Genomic DNA, 22395 nt, shown 5'->3' on the forward strand with positions numbered 1-22395 from the left:
ACCTGGCAGAAGTGTTTGCAACATTGTTTATTGCAGTGTTATACAATGTTGCAAATTGTGCTGCCATAGACTGCTAAAAACACATGCACGCTACTAAGCTCCTACTAGCCTACCTAGGTTAATGCTTCAACAAAGGATACCAAGAAAAGGAAGCAAATTTGAAAATAAAAGTAAATTGGAAAGTTGTTCAAAATTGCCTGCTCTATCTGAATCATGAATGTTTAATTTTGACTTCACTGTCCCATTAACCCATTATGAGCAAATAAGTATAGGTATATATAAGTAAGACTCCATTTCACACTGTATGCAGACTGATATTACATGACACTTGTCTATGTCACATGTCTAGGGGGCTGTCAAGGTACACAGGAACACATGATTTTATTTAGCACAAGTTTAACCATAAGGATCATGCAAGTCAATATTAATTGTTCATGATTCAGATAGATTGTACAAATTAAAAGAAAGAAAAAGTATCAGTTACTTTTAGCTTCACATTTAACTCTTTTGCTTGGTATCCTTGTTAAAAACCTTGCTACATGAGAGCATAAAGAGGTGGGCTCAGGAGGGTATGCCTGTCTTGTGCACTATGTGGCAGAAGTGTTAGCAACAATGTCTCTAAAAATCTTCTGCATTTAGTGCTCAAGACACGGGAACGCTCCTGAGCATTCCCAAGTATTCTCTCATGGAAAGAACTGTTTTAAGCACTTAAAGGGACAGTCAAGTAAAAAAAAACATTGATTCAAATAGGGCATGCATTTTTTCTTGGTTCTCTTGGTATTCTTAGTTTAAAGCTAAACCTAGGAGGTTCATATGCTAATTTCTTAGACCTTGAAGGCTGCCTCTGCATTTTGACAGTTTTTCACCACTAGAGGGCATTAGTTCATGTGAATCATGTCGATAACACTGTGCTCACTCACGTGGAGTTACCTAGGAGTAAGCACGGATTGGCTAAAATGCAAGTCTGTCAAAAGAACTGAAATAAGAGGGCAGTCTGCAGAGGCTTAGACACAAGGTAATCACAGAGGTAAAACATTTATTATTATAACTGTGTTGGTTATGCAAAACTGGGAAATGGGTAATTAAGGGATTAGCTATCTTTTAAAACAACATAAATTCTGGTGTTGACTGTCCCTTTAACGATACAGATGTAACCTGTATGTCACGTGTCAATAAGAATAGCTATTATTACATGCCACACTCGCTAAGGCATTCGGAAATAGTTCTGTCTCTATGCTGTTGGCTGGACCCCCGCTATTTAACCCCTAAGCATAAAAATGACAGTCGATGTACAGGGTACATTGACTGTAATTAAGGGGACATGAAACCCACCAAATTTACTTTGTTCTCTTGGTATACTATATTGAAAGGCAGGTAGGTAGGCTCAAGAGTGTGCATGTGTCCGGAGCACTATGTGGCAGAAGTTTTGAAAAAATACTTTAAACAATTATTATACATTTGTAAGAGCACTAGATGGCAGCTGTGTTTATTGCCATGTGCACCAAGAAATGTGCACACTATCTGCCAAGGTATGCTCTTCATTAAAGAATACCAGGAGAGAGAAGCAAATTTGATAATAAAAATTGGGTAAAAATTGATTTGATATTGCTTTAAATCAGAATTTAGGGTTATTTGGAAAGTACTAGCCAATATTTTAATCATAAAACGTATTTAACATCTGTATTTGCAAAAAAAAAAAAAAGCTACAGTCTTTAACCCTCAATCAGATGGTTTAAAGGGACATAGAAGTGCACAAATTAGGTGCTCCAGAGTATTTACAGTGAAATACCAATTCGGGAACCTCAAGCATTGCAGCTACTGAGCAGATAGAACACAGCCTCTGTCTGCTGATTGGCTGGCTCACCAGCCATTACGACTAGATAGTGGGGGCCACTAGTTCTCTGCTTCAAACAACATCAAACTGACTGTATGATGCCACTTATGCTAAACAAAAACAGGAAACCACACAAAAATAAAGTTTTGTTTCTGATTAAGACATGACCAGACACAGTTGTAAATAAATAAAAGGTCTAAAATCATTTTGTTTGCACAGCTCCCATATAATGGTACTTATCGTCACTTTATACAAACGGAACGATAACAAAAAATAAACGGCACTATTTTATATAAAATTATATTTATAATAAATTCCTCATCCAATATGGCCGCAATAATGAGGATAAGCGTATACTCACGTGACAACGTACACCGACCTATCGCTAAGGATTGGTTCGTCTGTGTCCTTGCCGTCCTGCATAGTGATTGGCCTCTTTTGAGTCACGTGTCAGATGAAGTTATGGCGCCAGGCTCAGTCGTTGAATAAACCCAGTAATGGATCATAGGAACACTAAGGTATTGCTAGTGATATGCGGCGGGTTGTATAACTGGGGAATAGCATCACTTGTAAACAGTATCTTATCAGTGTCATTTAAATAAGGTTCCCTGTTATCAATGGTTTGGGGGCATGTTCAATTCTTTATAAAGTAGTTTAATTTTGTGTTGTGTACGTTATTTCTCATATATATATATAATATATATATATATATATATATATATATATATATATATATATATATATATACAAAGGATAAATTACACAAACAATGATAGTCAAACCTGCTACAGGAAAAAACTCTTAAATGAACAGGTCTGTTTCTCTTTTACCTCCACTTGGAGGTTGATTTCTGCTGCTGACTCTTGTTTACATAGGTTTTCTATAACCCAATCTATATCAGTGTTTCTCAGCCGCGGTCCTCAAGTACCCCCAATAGGCCAGGTTTTCATTATAGCTGACCCAGTGCACAGGGAAAGTAATCAGCTGATTAGTAACCATGGTTACTAACTTGCTCCCATTCATCAGCTGATTACTTCCCCTGTGTATTAGTTCAGTTATAATAAAAACCTGGCCTGTTGGGGGTACTTGAGGACCGCAGTTTTGAAACAGTGATATATTCACGGAATCTCTTTTGCAGCATTCACAGTTTATGTATTTAATTTGACTCTGGCACATCTGGTTATAACGCACTTTATCTGGCATTCACCTCTGACTCTTGTTTTTAACAAGACCAGTTAACTCATTTTTAGTTTATAGAAAGTATGTACTGATTCAATCTACAAAATAAATACGTGCCTGACCATGCACAAGTCTGCTAAGCCTAAGAAGACCCGCTGTGTTAAAGGGACAGTCTACTCTATATGGCTCATATGAACTAGCAGTCTCCTGCTGTGAAAAGCTAATACATTTTTCTTTCATCATTCAGATAGAGCATACAGTTTTAAAAACCTTTCTAATTTATGACTATTAATAAATTGATGTTATTTTTTTTTATTAAAGAATAGCAAAGTGGAAAAGTATATGGCAGCAGTCATTTTCAAGAAGGTTTTTGACCACTAGATGACAGCAATGTCTGCACAATGTATAATATTGCTAAAAGCATTCTTGTAACATATATTTATTAGCAGATGTGCACGCTCCTGAACCTACCTACCTGCTTTTCAAGAGGACAAAATAAATTTGATAATAGAAGTGCATTGTAAAATTTTTTTTTTTTTTTATTTGTATGCTTTATCTGAATCATGAAATAAAAATTGGGGGTTTAGTTTTTCTTTAACTTCTGTTGACGAGTAGACACTCTTGTGTACATATGGAAAGGAAAAATGTTTTTAAGTATTAATATGGTAATACAATTCTTGGTACTGTAGTGATGCCCACCTGTTTAATGTCCCTTTTAACTATTGGATTGTACTTTAACATTAAAGGGACAGGAAACTCCTAATTTTGTTTCATGAATTTGATATAAATATAATTTCAAAACAACTTTGCAATTTACTTCTATTATCAAATTTACGTAATTATCTTGTTATCCGTTGCTGAAGGAACAGTTTTGCACTACTGGCAGCTAGCTGAACAAATCTAGTTCGCCAATCACAAGAGACAAATGAGAGCGGGCACCAATCGGCAGCTTGCTCCCACTACTGTAGGATATGTGCATATTTATTTTTCAACAAGGAATACTAATTAAACGAAGCACATTTGAATAAATAAGTGAATATAAAGTGTCTTAAAATGTCATGCTCTATCTGAATCATGTCATGACTTTCCTATCCCTTTAATGGCCAGTATATGGCATATATATGATTATGAATAAGGCTTGATATGCCTGAGAAAAGGATAATGGCAATAATTAACCTATTAATTGGGTTCCATCTGTGTTTCTGCCTAGCATATAAAAGCACAAGCTTGGAATGTTGCTGTTTTTCACTATAATCCATTGAAGAGAATAAGGGACAGCAGTAAACGGTTTAGAATTTTAGCACTGTGTCTCTCTCTTACTGTATGAATATAGGTGAAGTTGTATTTCATCACCACTGTGGGTTTGCTTTTTGACAGTTCCCCTCCCACAGATTTATTTATTTTAAAAGACCACTAAACATAGTAGAATAGTATAATCAATAAATACATAATACAGACACAATGCAAAAGAACTTAGTTTGAATTTCAAATGAGTAGTGGGTTCTTTTTGGACAAATCCTGTGAATCTTGCACATGCTCAGTAGGAGCAGGTGCCTCACAAAGTGTTTCTATAAAAATATTGTGCACATTTAGCTAAAAGAAGTGAATTGGAAAGTTGTTTAAATTGTGCACTCTATCTGAACCATGAAAGTTTAATTTTGACTTTATTGTCCCTTTGAGGCTGGTGGTGCAGCTAATCCGATGCATTCCTCCTGATCCATGAACTGTAATGGGAACACACTTTCTCAGTGCACCAGCATTTTGAATAATGCAGCTGCTCAGAGCTCCAGTGGGGCTTGTATCAAGTCAGCAACTAACAAACTGAGTAATTACCAGGTGGTACAAGCACCTTAGGCTCTCTGAGCAAGTGTTTTGTTTAAAATGCTGGTGCACGGTGCATACTTAAATACACTTTAGTGTTTATTAGAAGCAGTTTTGCTAATACATGTATATTACAAAAATGCTTCTATTCAAAACTGAAATACAGACGTGTGGATTCCAATTTTTGGTTGGAATGTCCCTTTAATGAAATTAGCTGCTGCCTTCGTCTATTCTTTGCCATGAAACCTGGAACCTCTTTAGAAAGAGCTGTGTGAAACTGAAGTGGGCTACGTTACTGAAAAGCTTTTATCTCAGGTCTGCTGTACAGTTACCTACTGATAATTTACAGTCAGTCGGGGAGAAGCAGTCAGCTACTGATACTGGAAGGAATCATCCAGCAAACTAAAATATAGCATATATTATACAAGGGACATTGTACCCAATCATTTAACTCTGCTTAAAAGGACACAAAGTCAAAATTAAACTTTCATGGTTTGGGAAGTGCATGCAATTTTAAGCAGTTTATCTCTGTTATCAAATTTAATTTGTTCTTGTGGTATCCTTTGCTGAAAACAATAGATAGGTAGGCATAGGAGCAGCAATTCACTACTGGGATTGGTGGCTATACACAGTCTTTTTCTCATTGGCTCACAGTTTCCATCTAGGTTCCAGTTAGGGTTGCACCAATACCATTTTTTTAAGACCGAGTACAAGTACCGATACTTGTTTTCAAATACTCGCCGATACCAATTACTGATACTTTTTTTTAATGTCATGTGACAGTTTACCAAGCACAATACAGACTAATTATTTAAGATTCCTTCTTTATAATTATAAAGGACTGTAATTCAAAAGACATTATGAAATAATAAAAAAGTTCACTGAACATGTTTAGAAATAAAAATATTACAATAAAATATATTAATAATAACAACAAATGACAAATATAAAATCACAACCAACCAAAAGTGCCATACAGTAAAAAATATAACAGAATACTGTTTAATCATGGTGAACAACACTATGGGCTAGATTATATTTGACTGGTAAGCTTTACCAGTCCTACTCCATTAAAGGCTATGGCGTTGGAAATGTGAGCAGAGCATTGGTAAAGCTTACCAATCAAATGTAATCTAAATCTAGTCCTATAATTGCAGGATGAGTGTTCATTGGGATTAACTTCATTTTTCCTATGAGTACTCTTCCTGCAATTATATAAGCTAAGATGTTCCTCAGAGTACAGTATGTTTTGAACATAATTGTGCAAGATGAGAACTAGCAGTATAAAAGGCAATCTAGGAATTAGAATAATTTTTCAAAAGTTAGTGGCAAGTTCTTTTTAAGGAACAGAAGCATCTCTGCATGTTCAGCTATAAGTCTGTTTTTGCTATCAGTAAGGAGGTTCAACTTTCCACACTATTGCATGGGGCAGAAAGATATTTTTGGGCCATTTTAGCCAGAGCTGGAAATCTCAGTTTATTAACTGCCCAGTACTTCAGGGGTTTGTCTGAACACAGTACAGTGATCTCTCCTACAATAAGAGCAATTTGTATTGGCAGAACAGTAGTAAACAATTTTTAGTTTAGTCTCCACTCCAGCTTTAAATGAAATGGGAACATGCAGTTTGAAAAAAACACCACAAGATAGCATATGGGTAGTAAGTGGAGGTATCGGTGCATTTGCACGAGTACAAGTACTCATGCAAGTACTTGGTATCGGTACCGATACTAGTATCGGTATCGGTGCAACCCTAGTTCCAGTAGGGCATTGCTGCTCTGTAGCTGAGTTTAGCTATGTGTTTAATCACTGTACAGAGGTTAAACACCGTTATATGCAATCAATGCTGCAATAATAAGCTGCTGTAAGACCGAGCACTTTTATGTCCCTATCTGACTTTCTTTTCCCTTTTTAACTGTAAAGCAAGCACAACTAATCTTATATTTCATTCTATTTGTAGATAGTCACATGGCTAAAGAATATATTTGGTGATAAACCAATTCCACAATATGAGGTGAACAACAGAACAATTGAAATCTTACACCAGTTAGCAGAATGGAATGAAGCTCGTGACAAAGATATAGCTCTGGTTACAGATGACCTGAAGCAAAAGTCCGCAGAAGTGAAAGCCGAAGGTGAAATAGCCGTTTACTGTCAATCAAGTTAATTATTGCCAAATTATTACCCTCATTTTTTTCTCTCCTTTGTTCCCAGCGATTAATCTTATATGCGGAAGTGTATTAAATAGTTTACCTTTATTTCAGCATTTGAAATAGCTGATTTTGCCTGTAGTATCCCTACCTATACTAAATGTTTCTGTACTTAAGTATTGCTATAGAAAAGCTGAGTACACATAGCCAGCAGAAGAAATTACTCTCCCAATGGGGGTTATGAGAGAGAAAACTGCTCATTTTCAATTCTTCTCTCTAAGGGACAGTATACACTCATTTTCATATAACTGCATGTGATAGACACTACTATAAAGAATAAGATGCACGGATACTGATATATAAATCAAGTATAAAACTGTTTAAAAACGTACTTAGAAGCTTTCAGTTTAGCTCTGTTGAAAAGGCAGTTGGAAAGCCCACTGCAAGTGGGAAATAAGACACCCCCCTCCCCCTTCTTTTGCATATGAATAGACCCTTTACACAAACAGGAGCAAGCTGGAGAAGGTAGCTGACGGTATTCAAATAGAACTTTGGGGCTTGGTTAATGGCCCTCAAATAGAACTTTGGGGCTTGTATAATGGCCCTTTAAGCTTCAGTAAACTGACAGAGACAATATAAGGAAGCTTGCTTGTGTACAGAGAGTGATGAAATAAAGATCTGATTTTCCTGCAAGAATCATCTATTTAAATGGGTGGTGTTTCCAAAGAACAAAACCAGCTATTTCATATAAAAAATAAACCCAAAGAAGCAATTTCTCATACATTTTATACTCTGCAGCTTGGAAAAACAAATTTACAGTATATACTGTCCCTTTTAAAGACTTTCAGCAGTGGTAACATAGATTAAAGGGATAGTAAACGCCAACAATGTTATTGTTTTAAAAGATAGATAATCCTTTATTACCCATTCCCCAGTTTTGTATAACCAACACTGTTATAGAAATATACTTTTTACCTTGTATCTTAGCCTCTGCAGACTGCCCCCTTATCTCAGATCTTCTGACAGACAAAAATTTCAGGCAATTAGTGCTGGCTCTTAAATAACTTCACGTGTGTGAGCACAATGTTATCTATATGAAACACGTGAACTAACAGGCTCCTAGCTGTGAAAAAATGTAAAATGCATTCAGATGAGAGGCGGCCTTCAAGGGCTTAGAAATTAGCAAATGAGCCTACCTAGGTTTAACTTTCAACTGAGAATAACAAGAGATCAAAGCAAATTTGATTATAAAAGTAAATTAGAAAGTTGTTTAAAATCACATGCCCTATCTGAGTCATGGAAGTTTAATTTGGACTTTACTATCCCTTTAAAACTGTACTCAAATTTGGCTATCATTATTCTACAAGTGTATAATTTATTTGTGTTTTTTTTTGTCCTGGAAAAAATGTATCAGATAAAAACTGTTAACCTTTAAATTTAAACTAATACAGCAGTATCAATTGTATACTTCCTGCTTATGCTCCATAAGAATTTGTTTATAATAGGTAATGAGTTTTATTATGAGGTTGTACACAACTGATACAGCTCTACTAATTTCATGTTAAATAAGAAAACAACTTTATCTCCTATTGTTTCATTAAAAAAAAAAATCCCCTTATTTAAATGCTGCGCTTAATTACATCAAACATTTTGAGTGTTTTCCAATTTAAAGCAATTGTTAATATTTGTTAAAAGTTTACAATTTAGTAATCTTTCTAAACTCAAAAAGCAACAATTCAAACAGGTTATTTCTGCAGACAAAAATTCACAATTTTGAGAACTACAAAATAAAAAAAATATGTAATAATACCTTCTAGATAGAAAAAATGCTCAAAATAATCTGACAGAAATCCCTGGGAGAGCATGACGACGTAAATGGATTAATAAAATTGATTTGCCAAATTTTTTTTTACATTACAGCAATGCTTAAAGGGACACTAGACCCAATTTTTTTCTTTTGTGATTTAGATAGAGCATGCAATTTTAAGCAACTTTTTAATTTACTCCTATTATCAATTTTTCTTCGTTCTCTTGCTATCTTTATTTGAAAAAGAAGGCATCTAAGCTTTTTTATTAGTTCAGAACTCTGGACAGCACTTTTTATTGGTGGATGAATTTATCCACCAATCAGCAAGAACAATCCAGGTTGTTCACCAAAAATGGGCCGGCGTCTAAACTTACATTATTGCATTTAAAATAAAGATACCAAGAGAATGAAGACAATTTGACAATAGGAGTAATTTAGAAAGTTGCTTAAAATGTCATACTCTATCTGAATCACGAAAGAAAAAATTTGGGTTCATTGTCCCTTTAAAGGGATACTAGACCCAATTATTTTCTTTCATGATTCAGATAGAGCAGCAACTTTCTAATTTACTCCTATTATCAATGTTTCTTCATTTTTATGCTATCTTTGTTTGAAAAAACAGGAATGTAAGCTTAAAGGGACAGCATACACCAATTTTTATATAACTGCATGTAATAGACACCACTATAAAGTAGAATATGCACAGATACAGATCCAGTATAAAACCATTTAAAACTTACTTAGAAGCTTCCAGTTTAGCTCTGTTTAAAAGGTTACTGGAACTCCCACTGCAAGTGGGAAATATCAGACACTCCCCCCCTTCCTTTGCATATGAAAAGACCCTTTACACAAACAGAAGCAAGCTGGAGAAGTTATACGTTGGTATTCTCCTAAAACTTTGGGGCTTGGTTAGGAGTCTGAAAATCAGAGCAAAAATAAGCAAAACTATCCATTTAAAAAAAAAAACCAAACAAACACTTTATGGGCTATATAAATAGATTTACAAAACATTTATGCAAAGAAAAAACGAGTGTATAATGTCCCTTTAAGAGCCGGCCCATTTTTTGGTTCAGTACCTGGGTAGCGCTTTCTGATTGGAGGCTAAATGTAGCAAACCAATCAATAAGCTCTACCCAGGTGCTGAATCAAAAATGGGCCGGCTCCTTACTTTACATTCATGCATTTTCAAATAAAGCAAGAGAACGAATAAAAATTGATAATAATGTATCTTAAAGAGATGGTAAACGTTAGCTAATCAAATGCCATATATGTAATCTTTGCCATTTAAATAGTATATGTGCATTCTGTACCTTTTTTTTTGTTAAAAGGTTTAAATCCGTGCCTATAGTAATGCTTCTATTACAATATTATGCTGGTCCACTGGGATAAACCTTTTTTTTTTTTTTTTTAATGACAATTCTAATGAACATCCAATCAGTGTGTGTGTCATATGACACTCTTGAGGTCCAGCCCTTTAAAAGTCCTTAGGAAGCCTATGTAGAGAGTGGGTTTATAGGATTATAAATCTTTTATTATAAAATGTATATACACTTTTTTTTTTTTTAAATGTTATGCAGTTTTGCTTGTATACTAATATATATTTTATATTACAACATTCTTAAAGTCTGAAATTTACCATAACTTTAAATAGAAACCTATCTTTGGATAAGGGATGTGCGTTTGGCAGTTTCGTTAGCAGCTAAATGCAGTAGAAGGCAGCCGCTTGTGGCATTGGGCTTTTTTTAGAAGACAAATTTCTTCCTGTGAAAGTGCAAATCCACTTTGGATAGATTTTTCCTCAAAACATATTTGATTAAAGAAATTAAAATAATAAAATTACATAAAATAAAAAAAATCAGAATTCAATAAAAAAAAAAATCTTTTTTTTATTTTTTTTTTATTTTTTTTAAATAATTGATTTTTATTTATCCTGCATAAAAGCCTTTTTTTTTTTTTTTTTTTTTCCCACAGCTAAATACCTTCAGGAACTTCTAGCCGATAGCTTGGGTCCATCATACTCAAATTTATCCCGAATGAGCAATAACTATTTGAACCAACTAATTGATAGTTGTGTTGCACTAGAATTAAAGGATTCTTCATTGTCAAGGTAATGTAATTATTCGCAACGTTTTCCATATTTATTTATAAAGTGTTAACAAATTCCATTGTGCCGAGTACATGAGCACAGGGTATATAATAAACAGCCCTTGATATAATTCAGATATAGGACATGACAGGGTTTTACAATACACATTTAAACCTGGTTAGGACACCTTAGGGGCTAATTACACTAAGAGCGTTGGGTTTGCTTACCTGAGCTGCTTTGTAATTGCATCAGCAGTGAGATACGACTTCTGTTGGGGTATGATTATAAGGAACGTTAGGAGGGGGTAAGCAATTAAAGCTTTGAAAGGTGGGATACAGCCTAACCATGAATTAGAACATTTCACTACCATGAATGATGTTTTGGGGATGAGAGAGACGTAGGTCATTTGTAGGTTAGAAAAATAATTTTACATTTTTAGTATCACAATTATTATTGCCTAAAATGTAATAGCTGCACAAATGCTTTATTTTCTGTAGTTACATTCCTGCTGTCAATGAGCTGAGTTCTGACCTATTGGCAATAGAGGCTAACAATCAAGAAATGGAACTTGAACTGACAAACCTGAGAAAAAAACTAACTGAGGCTTTAGTGTTGGAAAAGTCTCTAGAACAGTGAGTATAACGTTCATTTAATTACAAAATGTTTAATATTTAAGGGACATTATACACCAATGTTCATATAATAGACACTACTATAGAAGAATATGCACAGATACTGATATAAAAATCCAGTATGAAACCTTTTAAAAACCTACTTATATACTCCCAGTTTAGCACTGTTAATGAGGTTAGTCTGGAACACCCACTGGAAGGGGCTGCAAAAACAAGAATAGTAGACGCCCCCCTCCCTGCATATGAAAAGAAAGATAACATAAGCAGTAGCCTACAGGAGTCTGTAAACGCATGTATACATCTGACACTGTGGGGCTTGGTTAGGAGTCTGAAAATCAGCACAATGTTCTTAAAAATAAGTAAACCTATACATTGTTACAAAAACTACCAGATGGGCTATATAACTGGATCATCTACAAAACGTTTATGCAAAGAAAAATCTAGTGTATAATGTTCCTTTAAGCCCTTAACCACACAGCAGCAGTGTATAACTGTGTAATGTGTCACAGGTAAGAGTTTGTTACTTGAACCAAAAACTTTCTTTAAATAACTGAAGTTATTTTAGTATATTACAACATGTTTTATTTATTTATAAGCTGCATTAAGTCAGGTTTGATCCTTTGCACCTCGGCCTATTAATTAGGTGTTCTGTATTCTGAACTATCCTGACTTGTGAGTATTTATCTAGCAGTTCCCATTTCTTAATGAAGTAACACAGAGAAGTAGACTCTTAGGGGTATATTTATTAATGTGTGAGTGGACATAATACAATGTAGCGTATCATGTCTGCTGCACATCGATAAATGCCGACAGCATACGCTGTTGGCATTTATCATTGCACCAGCAGTTCTTGTGAACTGCTGGTGCAATGCCGCCTCCTGCAGATTCGCGGCCAATCAGCCGCTAGCAGGTGGTGTCAATCAACCCGATCGTATTCGATCGGGTTGATTTTTGTCCGCTGCCTCAGAGCAGGCGGACAAGTTATGGAGCAGCGGTATTTAGAGACAGTGGGGCCATCCCCAGTTACCGGGGTTGGCCCCGCTAGTGACGCAGCTTTTTAGCTGAAGAAGCTTCCCCTAGATGCCCCATCTGCCCCGCTATGACAGAGAACACTGGCCTCACACGCTAAAGGAAGAAGTAAATTACCCTCAAGCCAGTTCTTGTTCAGCTCTTACCCTACCGGAGAGAAGCTCCTTCATGACGCAGTGTTTGGGACATCAATATCAGACAAGGCAGGCGATGGCCCTATTCTTGGTTGAATCTGCAGGGACGATTTGTTAACCCTATTGAGCTAAAGTCGACAACGCTGTTAGCTGAACTTTGGGAAATTACCCACACCGCTCCAGGAAGAATGGCAGAAGCAGCAAAGAACGTTCTGATCTTCACACAGTCCGGTGTAGGATGAGGTTTTAGATATACATAGACTCCAACAGTATATACAGCCTAGAAATAAACCTTGTTACGATAAGTCTTAACACACTGCCACCTTTTCCCTATTCCGGCTGTACACGATTTCACTCCTTGAGCGCACTTCTTTGTACAGACGGACTCTCCCTAAATGACGGTAACTAAGCCTGATGCTCAGTGGACTTTAATACTTACTGCCAATCCATGTATACCATAGCCCTAGCTATCGACTCTTTTTTTTTTATGCGGCTGTCATGTACTTCCTAGACCATTACTTTTATATTAATCTAACAAAGTGTTATAGTAGTACATATTGTCCTGTCTGCTATGATAACAAACTTTTATAATATTCATAGTTAAATAGGTTTTGCACTTTAGAAGCTTTATTCTCATTCCTGCAGTCCATTTTCAAATGTTCATACAGTTAAACACATATTGATTTAATCTAATTTTATTTGATTTAGGCTTGGGGAAATGCATGTTGTATTTTTACAGTACCGCTGATTCTTCTCTACATGTTTTATTTCATCGTGCTGCCTGCGGCCGTGGTGGTACAAACTGTAAATGTTTATCATAAGGAAGTTTAACACGTATGTTAGTCAGCCTTACGCGAATATTAACTACTAGTTAACCACATTTTTTATAATGTGATAAGTAATTAAACTAAGCCACACACTTAAAGTAAGCTCAGCTGTCATAATAGTTGAACTCCTTTTGTGCACAACTCCTGTACCAAGCTCCATCAGTATTTAGAGTATTCTATATAGAGCCATCTCATCAGTATATACCACTGGTTTTCAAACCTGTACTCAGACCTCCTTAACAGGCCAGGTTTTCAGGATTACCTTGAATGAGAGCAGTTAAAATAACCATGTTTACTATTTGGCTGAATATTTCACCTGTGCTCCGGTTCAGATATCCTCAAAACGTGGCCTGTTCGGGAGGCCTGAGGGCAGGTTTGAAAACCAGTGGTATATACCATATGTTTCCTTTCATATGTATTACTCAAGATCAAAGAGTGATTTATTTTATTCAGTTTAACTCCTGTTGATTTAAGCATAAGATTTACAAGGTCTAAAAGCGGCCTATAGTTCTATTTAGAAGGTTCCATATACTAAAAATGGGCTTTTACCTTTTGTGTCAAATAGAAGTTTTCTAGATAAATTGGCATATTACCTATATTCTGTATCCATACTATACAGGGAGTGCAGAATTATTAGGCAAGTTGTATTTTTGAGGATTAATTTTATTATTGAACAACAACCATGTTCTCAATGAACCCAAAAAACTCAATATCAAAGCTGAATATTTTTGGAAGTAGTTTTTAGTTTGTTTTTAGTTATAGCTATTTTAGGGGGATATCTGTATGTGCAGGTGACTATTACTGTGCATAATTATTAGGCAACTTAACAAAAAACAAATATATACCCATTTCAATTATTTATTTTTACCAGTGAAACCAATATAACATCTCAACATTCACAAATATACATTTCTGACATTCAAAAACAAAACAAAAACAAATCAGTGACCAATATAGCCACCTTTCTTTGCAAGGACACTCAAAAGCCTGCCATCCATGGATTCTGTCAGTGTTTTGATCTGTTCACCATCAACATTGCGTGCAGCAGCAACCACAGCCTCCCAGACACTGTTCAGAGAGGTGTACTGTTTTCCCTCCTTGTAAATCTCACATTTGATGATGGACCACAGGTTCTCAATGGGGTTCAGATCAGGTGAACAAGGAGGCCATGTCATTAGATTTTCTTCTTTTATACCCTTTCTTGCCAGCCACGCTGTGGAGTACTTGGACGCGTGTGATGGAGCATTGTCCTGCATGAAAATCATGTTTTTCTTGAAGGATGCAGACTTCTTCCTGTATCACTGCTTGAAGAAGGTGTCTTCCAGAAACTGGCAGTAGGACTGGGAGTTGAACTTGACTCCATCCTCAACCCGAAAAGGCCCCACAAGCTCATCTTTGATGATACCAACCCAAACCAGTACTCCACCTCCACCTTGCTGGCGTCTGAGTCGGACTGGAGCTCTCTGCCCTTTACCAATCCAGCCACGGGCCCATCCATCTGGCCCATCAAGACTCACTCTCATTTCATCAGTCCATAAAACCTTAGAAAAATCAGTCTTGAGATATTTCTTGGCCCAGTCTTGACGTTTCAGCTTGTGTGTCTTGTTCAGTGGTGGTCGTCTTTCAGCCTTTCTTACCTTGGCCATGTCTCTGAGTATTGCACACCTTGTGCTTTTGGGCACTCCAGTGATGTTGCAGCTCTGAAATATGGCCAAACTGGTGGCAAGTGGCATCTTGGCAGCTGCACGCTTGACTTTTCTCAGTTCATGGGCAGTTATTTTGCGCCTTGGTTTTTCCACACGCTTCTTGCGACCCTGTTGACTATTTTGAATGAAACGCTTGATTGTTCGATGATCACGCTTCAGAAGCTTTGCAATTTTAAGAGTGCTGCATCCCTCTGCAAGATATCTCACTATTTTTGACTTTTCTGAGCCTGTCAAGTCCTTCTTTTGACCCATTTTGCCAAACGAAAGGAAGTTGCCTAATAATTATGCACACCTGATATAGGGTGTTGATGTCATTAAACCACACCCCTTCTCATTACAGAGATGCACATCACCTAATATGCTTAATTGGTAGTAGGCTTTCGAGCCTATACAGCTTGGAGTAAGACAACATGCATAAAGAGGATGATGTGGTCAAAATACTAATTTGCCTAATAATTCTGCACACAGTGTAATTATTATCTTTTTGTTTTTAATCATTTGATTTTGTAATATGCTCTAACTGTTAACCTGACATCTGTGTACAATGTAATACAATCATTATAGTATTACTGCTGTATGCCTTGAACTGAACCTCAAATAAAATAAAATTGAAAAAGACAAGTAAATACAGTATAAAAAGACAATGCAATAGCACTTAGTCTGATCTTTAAATGAGTAGTAGATTCTTTTTTGTGACAAATTTTAAAATTGTCTATTTCCACTCCCATGTATCATGTGACAGTCATCAGCCAATCACAAGTGCATATAAGTATATTTTGTGAATTCTTGCACATGCTCAGTAGGAGCTAGTGACTCAAAGTGTAAATATAACAAGAGCACAATTGGAAAGTTGATTAAAATTGCATGCTCTATCTCAGTGATTTTTAACCTTTTTTTTGCCGTGGCACACTTTTTTACATAAAAAAAATCCTGTGGCACACCACCATCCCAAAATGTTAAAAAAATCACACATTGTAGCCTAATACAGCATATATATATATATACACATACACAAAAACACACACATACTGTATGTATTGTGCTGTTATGCCATGCCTCCTACAAACTACCCCTGCACTGGGAGTAAAAAACAAGCAAAGTTTAAAAAATATGTCACACTGTTGTCAGTCTGCCGTGGCACACCTGAGGATCTCTCACGGCACTCTAGTGTGCCACGGCACACTGGTTGAAAAACACTGCTCTATCTGAATCATGTCCCTTTTAATGTTTTAATTTAGGATGTAAAGCATTATATTAAGCATTCAAGTTTCTTTCCTTTTAACTTTAATTGAAAATGGTATGACTACACCAGCTTTTTCTAGATTAGCCAAAATAATGATCTTTTTTGAGGTTGATGGTGGTGGTCTTTGGAGACCCAATGGAATGAAAATCTGAATCTTAAAAGAAGATATTTGTTGCAAGGAGCTATTGATTATATATTAAAAATATATCTGCTATTTCATTATAAGCAACAGAAATAAGGATACAAAAACTAGACAAGGAAATTGGATCTCAGTCCCTTTTTGATAAATTTCTCATTTGATGGCAATGTTCATCAGGAGTTGAGGAAGCCTAATATTAAGACATCAGTGTCGCCCTGGTGCCTTAGTTGGTTGAGCCCTGCCTTACGGTGTTCTGAAAAGTCAGATTCTTGCAAATTCAAGATGGGTTGTCCAGTTTATTTTTATTTTTTTTACTAAATCATGCCAACCCCAATACCACAGTTCACTCTGCAAGGTTAATATCTCTACCCAGGCTATAATAACCATAATCTTATACGTTTTACAGATAGCTGTATAGGCCTTCACTAAGACCAGGTTTTGGAGCAATATCTTCTGTTTTAAAGAAATAAAAATTATAAAAATATAAATAAAAAAATAGTTTAACCCAGCCATTTGATTACTGCTTTATAAGTCTTCACTGGTGAATAGTTGTTTGTTTCGTGAGTGAGCCAAGATAGAAGGAAATCGAATTTTCATATAATGTCAATATCTTGGCTCCAAGCTCGATGTAGCACTGCTAAAAGCCACTCTTTTTTTTTATTTTACAGGTTGGTACAAAAGAGAGCCTGGAATGGCACCTTTTTATCAGGGAAGAGGGAGAGTTTAGAGGTCCTGATTTTTTCTCTCTCTTGATCCCTAGTAAATGGATAGGTTTCACTGGTGAATGTTACAATTATGTTGAAGTCAAAACATGGAAATGTACTATGTTGGTGTATATTTGTACTTTTGTTCATTTTGGTTTGAATAGAATTCTTAATACTATTTTTTTTATTTTATTGATACTAAGGGATCTTAAGAAAGCAGAGGAAGAATGTTTGTTTGAGAAAAACAAAGTTGAAGTTCGACTACAAAACATGAAAATACTGAAAGGCAAATCAGAGGACTATAAATACAGCATCCGAACTGCTCAGGTGTGTTCTTTTAAATGGGGAAAAAAAGAAAAAATGATGAATGTCAGCAGGAAACCTAGTCGATTTATATTTCAGAAAACAGTAATTTTTGTGTGCTGTGTTTTAAAGTGATGGTAAACGTTCACCTTTGTGTAAATAGATCCGTAATGTTAGTTATATTTTAGACGCAGTTTAATTCATCAGTTGTAATGAAGATCCGTTTTAGCTTTTGAATGTAGTGCTGAAAATCAAATACCTCACTCCGGCCGCTCACTTCAAAAGTATTTCTTTTTGTGAGCTAACAGTTTGAACTATTGTCCAATCAGTGCTCTACCCACACAAAAAAATGGTGTGAGTGCTGTATAGAGAGCTGATTGGAGAATAGTTCAAACTTGTTCACAAAAATTACTTTTGAAGTGAGCAGCCGGAGTTTTGGGTATTTGAACTTTATTGCTACATTAAAATTAAGTTATAGCGCATCTTCATTACAACTGATGAATTAAACTCCATCTAAAATATTGCTAACATTCCAGATCTGTTTATACATATAGGAAAGTTTACCATCACTTTAAAGCTACACAAAACACTAAACTTTCCATTTTAGTTCTATTATTAAATTTAGTTTTTCTGTTCGTTTTTTTTTGGTGAAGGAGCAGCAATGATCGCTGAACACATAGCGTAAGCCAATGACAAGGCAGGGGCGGAGCTACTATTGGTGTAGCAGGTGCAGTTGCACCAGGGTCCAAGTACTGGGGGGGGGGGCTGTAGGTGTGTGCAGAATGTGTACAAAACTAATGCAGGGGAGCCTTTTCTTAGTGCAAGTTGCAGGTCTGTCTGTCTATCATCTGTTTGTCTATCCTCACAATAATTATACAGAGCAGCATGTATATTATTACTATTGTTTACTATGGAGTTACCTTTGGGGGGCCCAGATTTTTTTTGCACCTGGGCCTTTTGTTGAATAGGTCAGCTACTGATGTGTATATGTGCATCTAGCTCCTGGTAATGCATTGCTGCTCCTGAGCCTACCAAGGTATGCTTTTCAACTAAGGATACCAAAAGAAAACCCTTTGTGGGAGAAACACATAGAGGTGCACCGTCTCTAGTCTTAAAATGACATGCTGTAACGAATTACAGTGTACACATTTTTAGCTATAATGGCTATTTTACTAAAAGGTACCCCAACAAAATTCCCTTCCCAGAAAAAATATTAATACAGGCAACATTTTCTTCAGGGAAGCATTTACAGGAAAAATTAAAGATATATCTCTAGAATGACTGGAAGCTCTTCAAATCTATTCCAAATGAACTAATTTACCCTGACACTGTAGGTCTTATTCTAAAAACGTTGCTGGGGCAGACCTGAAAAAGTATGCTGACATTTAATACCAGCACTCCAGGTATTAAATCTATAATAATATTCTAATTCAAAAGGTAAGAGTCACAAATTAGGAACCATATATAACAGTTCATATGTTCCACCAAGGTTGCTCTTCTTAGGGTTAAAAGACTCCACTTCCACTCTGAAATACAGAAACAAACAGAAGGCGCCTCCTACTGTAATACTGTAATATACAGCTCAAACTGTTTCAGTGCATAAACAAATGTACTCATAAAGCCGGCAGCACTTTATTGTGCCGATTCACCCAGTCTAGGAACTTTCAGTGTCCCAGCTCACTAACTCCAGGTAGGAGTAGTCACACACAGTGGCTACCGGTTCAGGATATAAAGGCTCCAGGTAGGAGTAGTCACCCACAGTGGCTACCGGTTCAGGATATAAAGGCTCCAGGTAGGAGTAGTCACCCACAGTGGCTACCGGTTCAGGATATAAAGGCTCCAGGTAGGAGTAGTCACCCACAGTGGCTACCGGTTCAGGATATAAAGGCTCCAGGTAGGAGTAGTCACCCACAGTGGCTACCGGTTCAGGATATAAAGGCTCCAGGTAGGAGTAGTCACCCACAGTGGCTACCGGTTCAGGATATACAGGCTCCAGGTAGGAGTAATCACCCACAGCGGCTTTTCATTCAGGATACACAAGAATCAGTTGTGCACCTGATTTAAAAGCTTTTATTAAAAACACATTAAGGGAACGACAAAGTTGCCCTCTGTGATATAAAAAAAACTGCAACGCATTTCTCAGCTATAAACGCTCTAGGTGCCTTCTGTTTGTTTCTGTATTTCAGAGTGGAAGTGGTGACATTTGCCGGTGCTGCCTTTGGGAATTCTATAAAAAAATAAAAAAGGTTTGTCCTGGGAGAGATGTCTTCCATAGCATTAGAGTTCATTGGAAGGGGAAAGGAGTCAAATTAGCAGGGGGAGCACATTACACATTAATCCCTGCTGTACAGTACAACTCAGATTACTCTCTTTTCAGTGTATTTTACAATAGCCTCTAATTTCATATGCAGGTGTTTTTATTGACAGATCTCGACACCTTTTATTTTGCGAGAAAAAAATGGCAAGATCTGCAGGGGGAAAATGTTTACACAAGACTGGAGGAGAGATTTAAGTTACGCCCACTAGCAGAGGCGGGGAAAATATTACACTTTGAATTGCTTTTTACATGTGCTGTTAAACGTATTAAAGGACCAGTCAACACAGTAGATTTGCATAATCAACAAATTCAAGATAACAAGACAATACAATAGCACTTAGTCTGAACTTCAAATGAGTAGTAGATTTTTTTCCTGACAATTTTAAAAGTTATGTCTTTTTCCACTCCCCTTGTACCATGTGACAGCCATCAGCCAATCACAAATGCGTACACGTACCATGTGACAGCCATCAGCCATTCACAAATGCATATACACTTATTCTTGCACATGCTCAGTGGGAGCTTGTGACTCAAAAAGTTTAAATATAAAGACTGTGCACATTTTGTTAATGGAAATAAATTGGAAAGTTGTTTAAAATGGCATGCTCTATCTGAATAATGAAAGTTTAATTTTGATTGAGTGTCCCTTTAATGTCCTAGTACCACACAAACTGTATAGCATGAATAATTAGGCCTAATAATTTATCTTGAATGTTAAAGGGATAATGAACCTAATTTTTTTTCTTTAATGATTCAGATAGGAGTAAATTAGAAAGTTGCTTAAAATTGCCTGCTCTATTATAAAATTTTCTTTGTGCTCTTGGTATTTTTATTTAAAAAGGCAGGAATGTAAGCTTATGAGCCAGACCATTTTTGGTTCAGCACCCAGGATTCTGCTGGCTGATTGGTGGGTACATTTAGCCACCAATCAGCAAGCTGTACCCAGGTGCTGAACCGAAGATGGGCCGGCTTGTAAGCTTTACATTCCTGCTTTTCAAATAAAGATACCAGGAGTACATCTTAGAAAGTTGCTTAACATTGCATGCTGTATCTGAATTGTGAAAGAAAAAAAAATTGTGTTCAGTATCCCTTTAACATATCAGTGAAAACCATATTAAATGTGTCATATTATTCACACAAAGTCATGTTAATGTTCTGCATAGAAAGTGAACGTACGTATTGAACACTGATCCATAACACAAAAGTGCCAAAATAATTCGGAACATACAATCTGATCTGCAGAAGTCTGAAGCAGGGCTGGTCCAACTGAAAATGGATAGTGCGGGAAATGTGGGTTCAGCAAACAGTAGTTGAATCCTCCTGCAGCAAGCCCCCTGCATATACATTTCTAATGTTGTACTGGATTAGGGTAGCCAGAAATGGTAGGGAACTTAGAGTATTGCCACAATATATAGAGGTCTGGGGAACTTCCCCGAGCAATACATGCAAGCTCCCCTTATTGACCCTTTTGTACTGAGAGGGGTTAGAACCAATCTTTCTTTATCTGTACTGAAGACTTTGGTAAAGTTTCTACCTACCCCAGGAAGGTACAAGGCAGAGTATCCTAACTAGTACCTGAATCTCTGATGCACCACATAGAGTATAAGTAGAATAATGTATAATCCAATGTCAGTACGTGTCAGACTGTAAGAAGCTTGTATATCACTAGATTATAACTCTTGTCTGTTGCAGGATCAGCTCTCAGCTTCAGGGATAGATGATTCTTTAACACATCGTTCTCTTGTCTCTCATTCCGAGGTTTGTATTGGTAAACTTTCATATGCCTGTAATGTGCTGCTCAACATGTAAAGTGCAAAAAAACATTAACATGCTCCGATTTTAACTGGTGTAAACTAGCAAATCTATATAAATACAATATTCATTTGTGATGTTTGTGATGTTGTTTGTTCATAGTAATGCTCTTGTATTTAATTCTTTCCTACAGATGCTTGCTGAACTAAAAGCAGAATCTATACTTTTGAAGGAGAAACTGAAGTCTTATCAGGATTTAGCACCTGTAAATATTTTTTTGCTTTAATCCTTATAAATGAGATATAAAGTTGATGTACGAACAGCTTATCCTTATTTTATGAATTTAACTCCTATGCATGGTAGTGTTGGGATTTGTATTTCTACCAGGAGAATGTATCAGCACAGACACCAACACTCTCAATACATTACATTTAGCAAATGAAAATGCTTAAAGGGACATACAACAAGTGGGGATAGAGACAAAATCATATAATGTGTACTTGAATTACTTTACCTGCAAATTTATACTGCATTTATACTGCAGTGCCTCGCCATTAACCCTTTATTTCTTTCATGGAATTAGCAAGAGTCCATGAGCTAGTGACGTATGGGATATACATTCCTACCAGGAGGGGCAAAGTTTCCCAAACCTCAAAATGCCTATAAATACACCCCTCACCACACCCACAATTCAGTTTTACAAACTTTGCCTCCGATGGAGGTGGTGAAGTAAGT

At 36.4% G+C, this 22395-nt stretch overlaps 1 protein-coding gene across 2 annotated transcripts in view; it reads left to right on the plus strand.

Annotated features, from left to right (window-relative positions):
• The window catches only part of HAUS1 (HAUS augmin like complex subunit 1), a 138352-nt gene that overhangs the window by 107313 nt on the left and 8644 nt on the right, over nt 1-22395 (plus strand). The window contains exons 1-7 of one of the 2 annotated variants that reach the window (XM_053701068.1): nt 2246-2352; nt 6792-6966; nt 10760-10895; nt 11372-11506; nt 17492-17615; nt 21601-21666; nt 21854-21925. In XM_053701068.1, coding sequence (XP_053557043.1) covers nt 2332-2352; nt 6792-6966; nt 10760-10895; nt 11372-11506; nt 17492-17615; nt 21601-21666; nt 21854-21925 — 729 coding nt within the window. In that variant the 5' untranslated portion in view covers nt 2246-2331. Of the gene's footprint in view, nt 1-2245; nt 2353-6791; nt 6967-10759; nt 10896-11371; nt 11507-17491; nt 17616-21600; nt 21667-21853; nt 21926-22395 lie in introns of those variants that run through there. The other variant, XM_053701067.1, reaches the window with a different exon arrangement.

Source organism: Bombina bombina, chromosome 2, assembly GCF_027579735.1.
Source record: "Bombina bombina isolate aBomBom1 chromosome 2, aBomBom1.pri, whole genome shotgun sequence".
NCBI classification, from domain to species: Eukaryota; Metazoa; Chordata; class Amphibia; order Anura; family Bombinatoridae; genus Bombina; species Bombina bombina.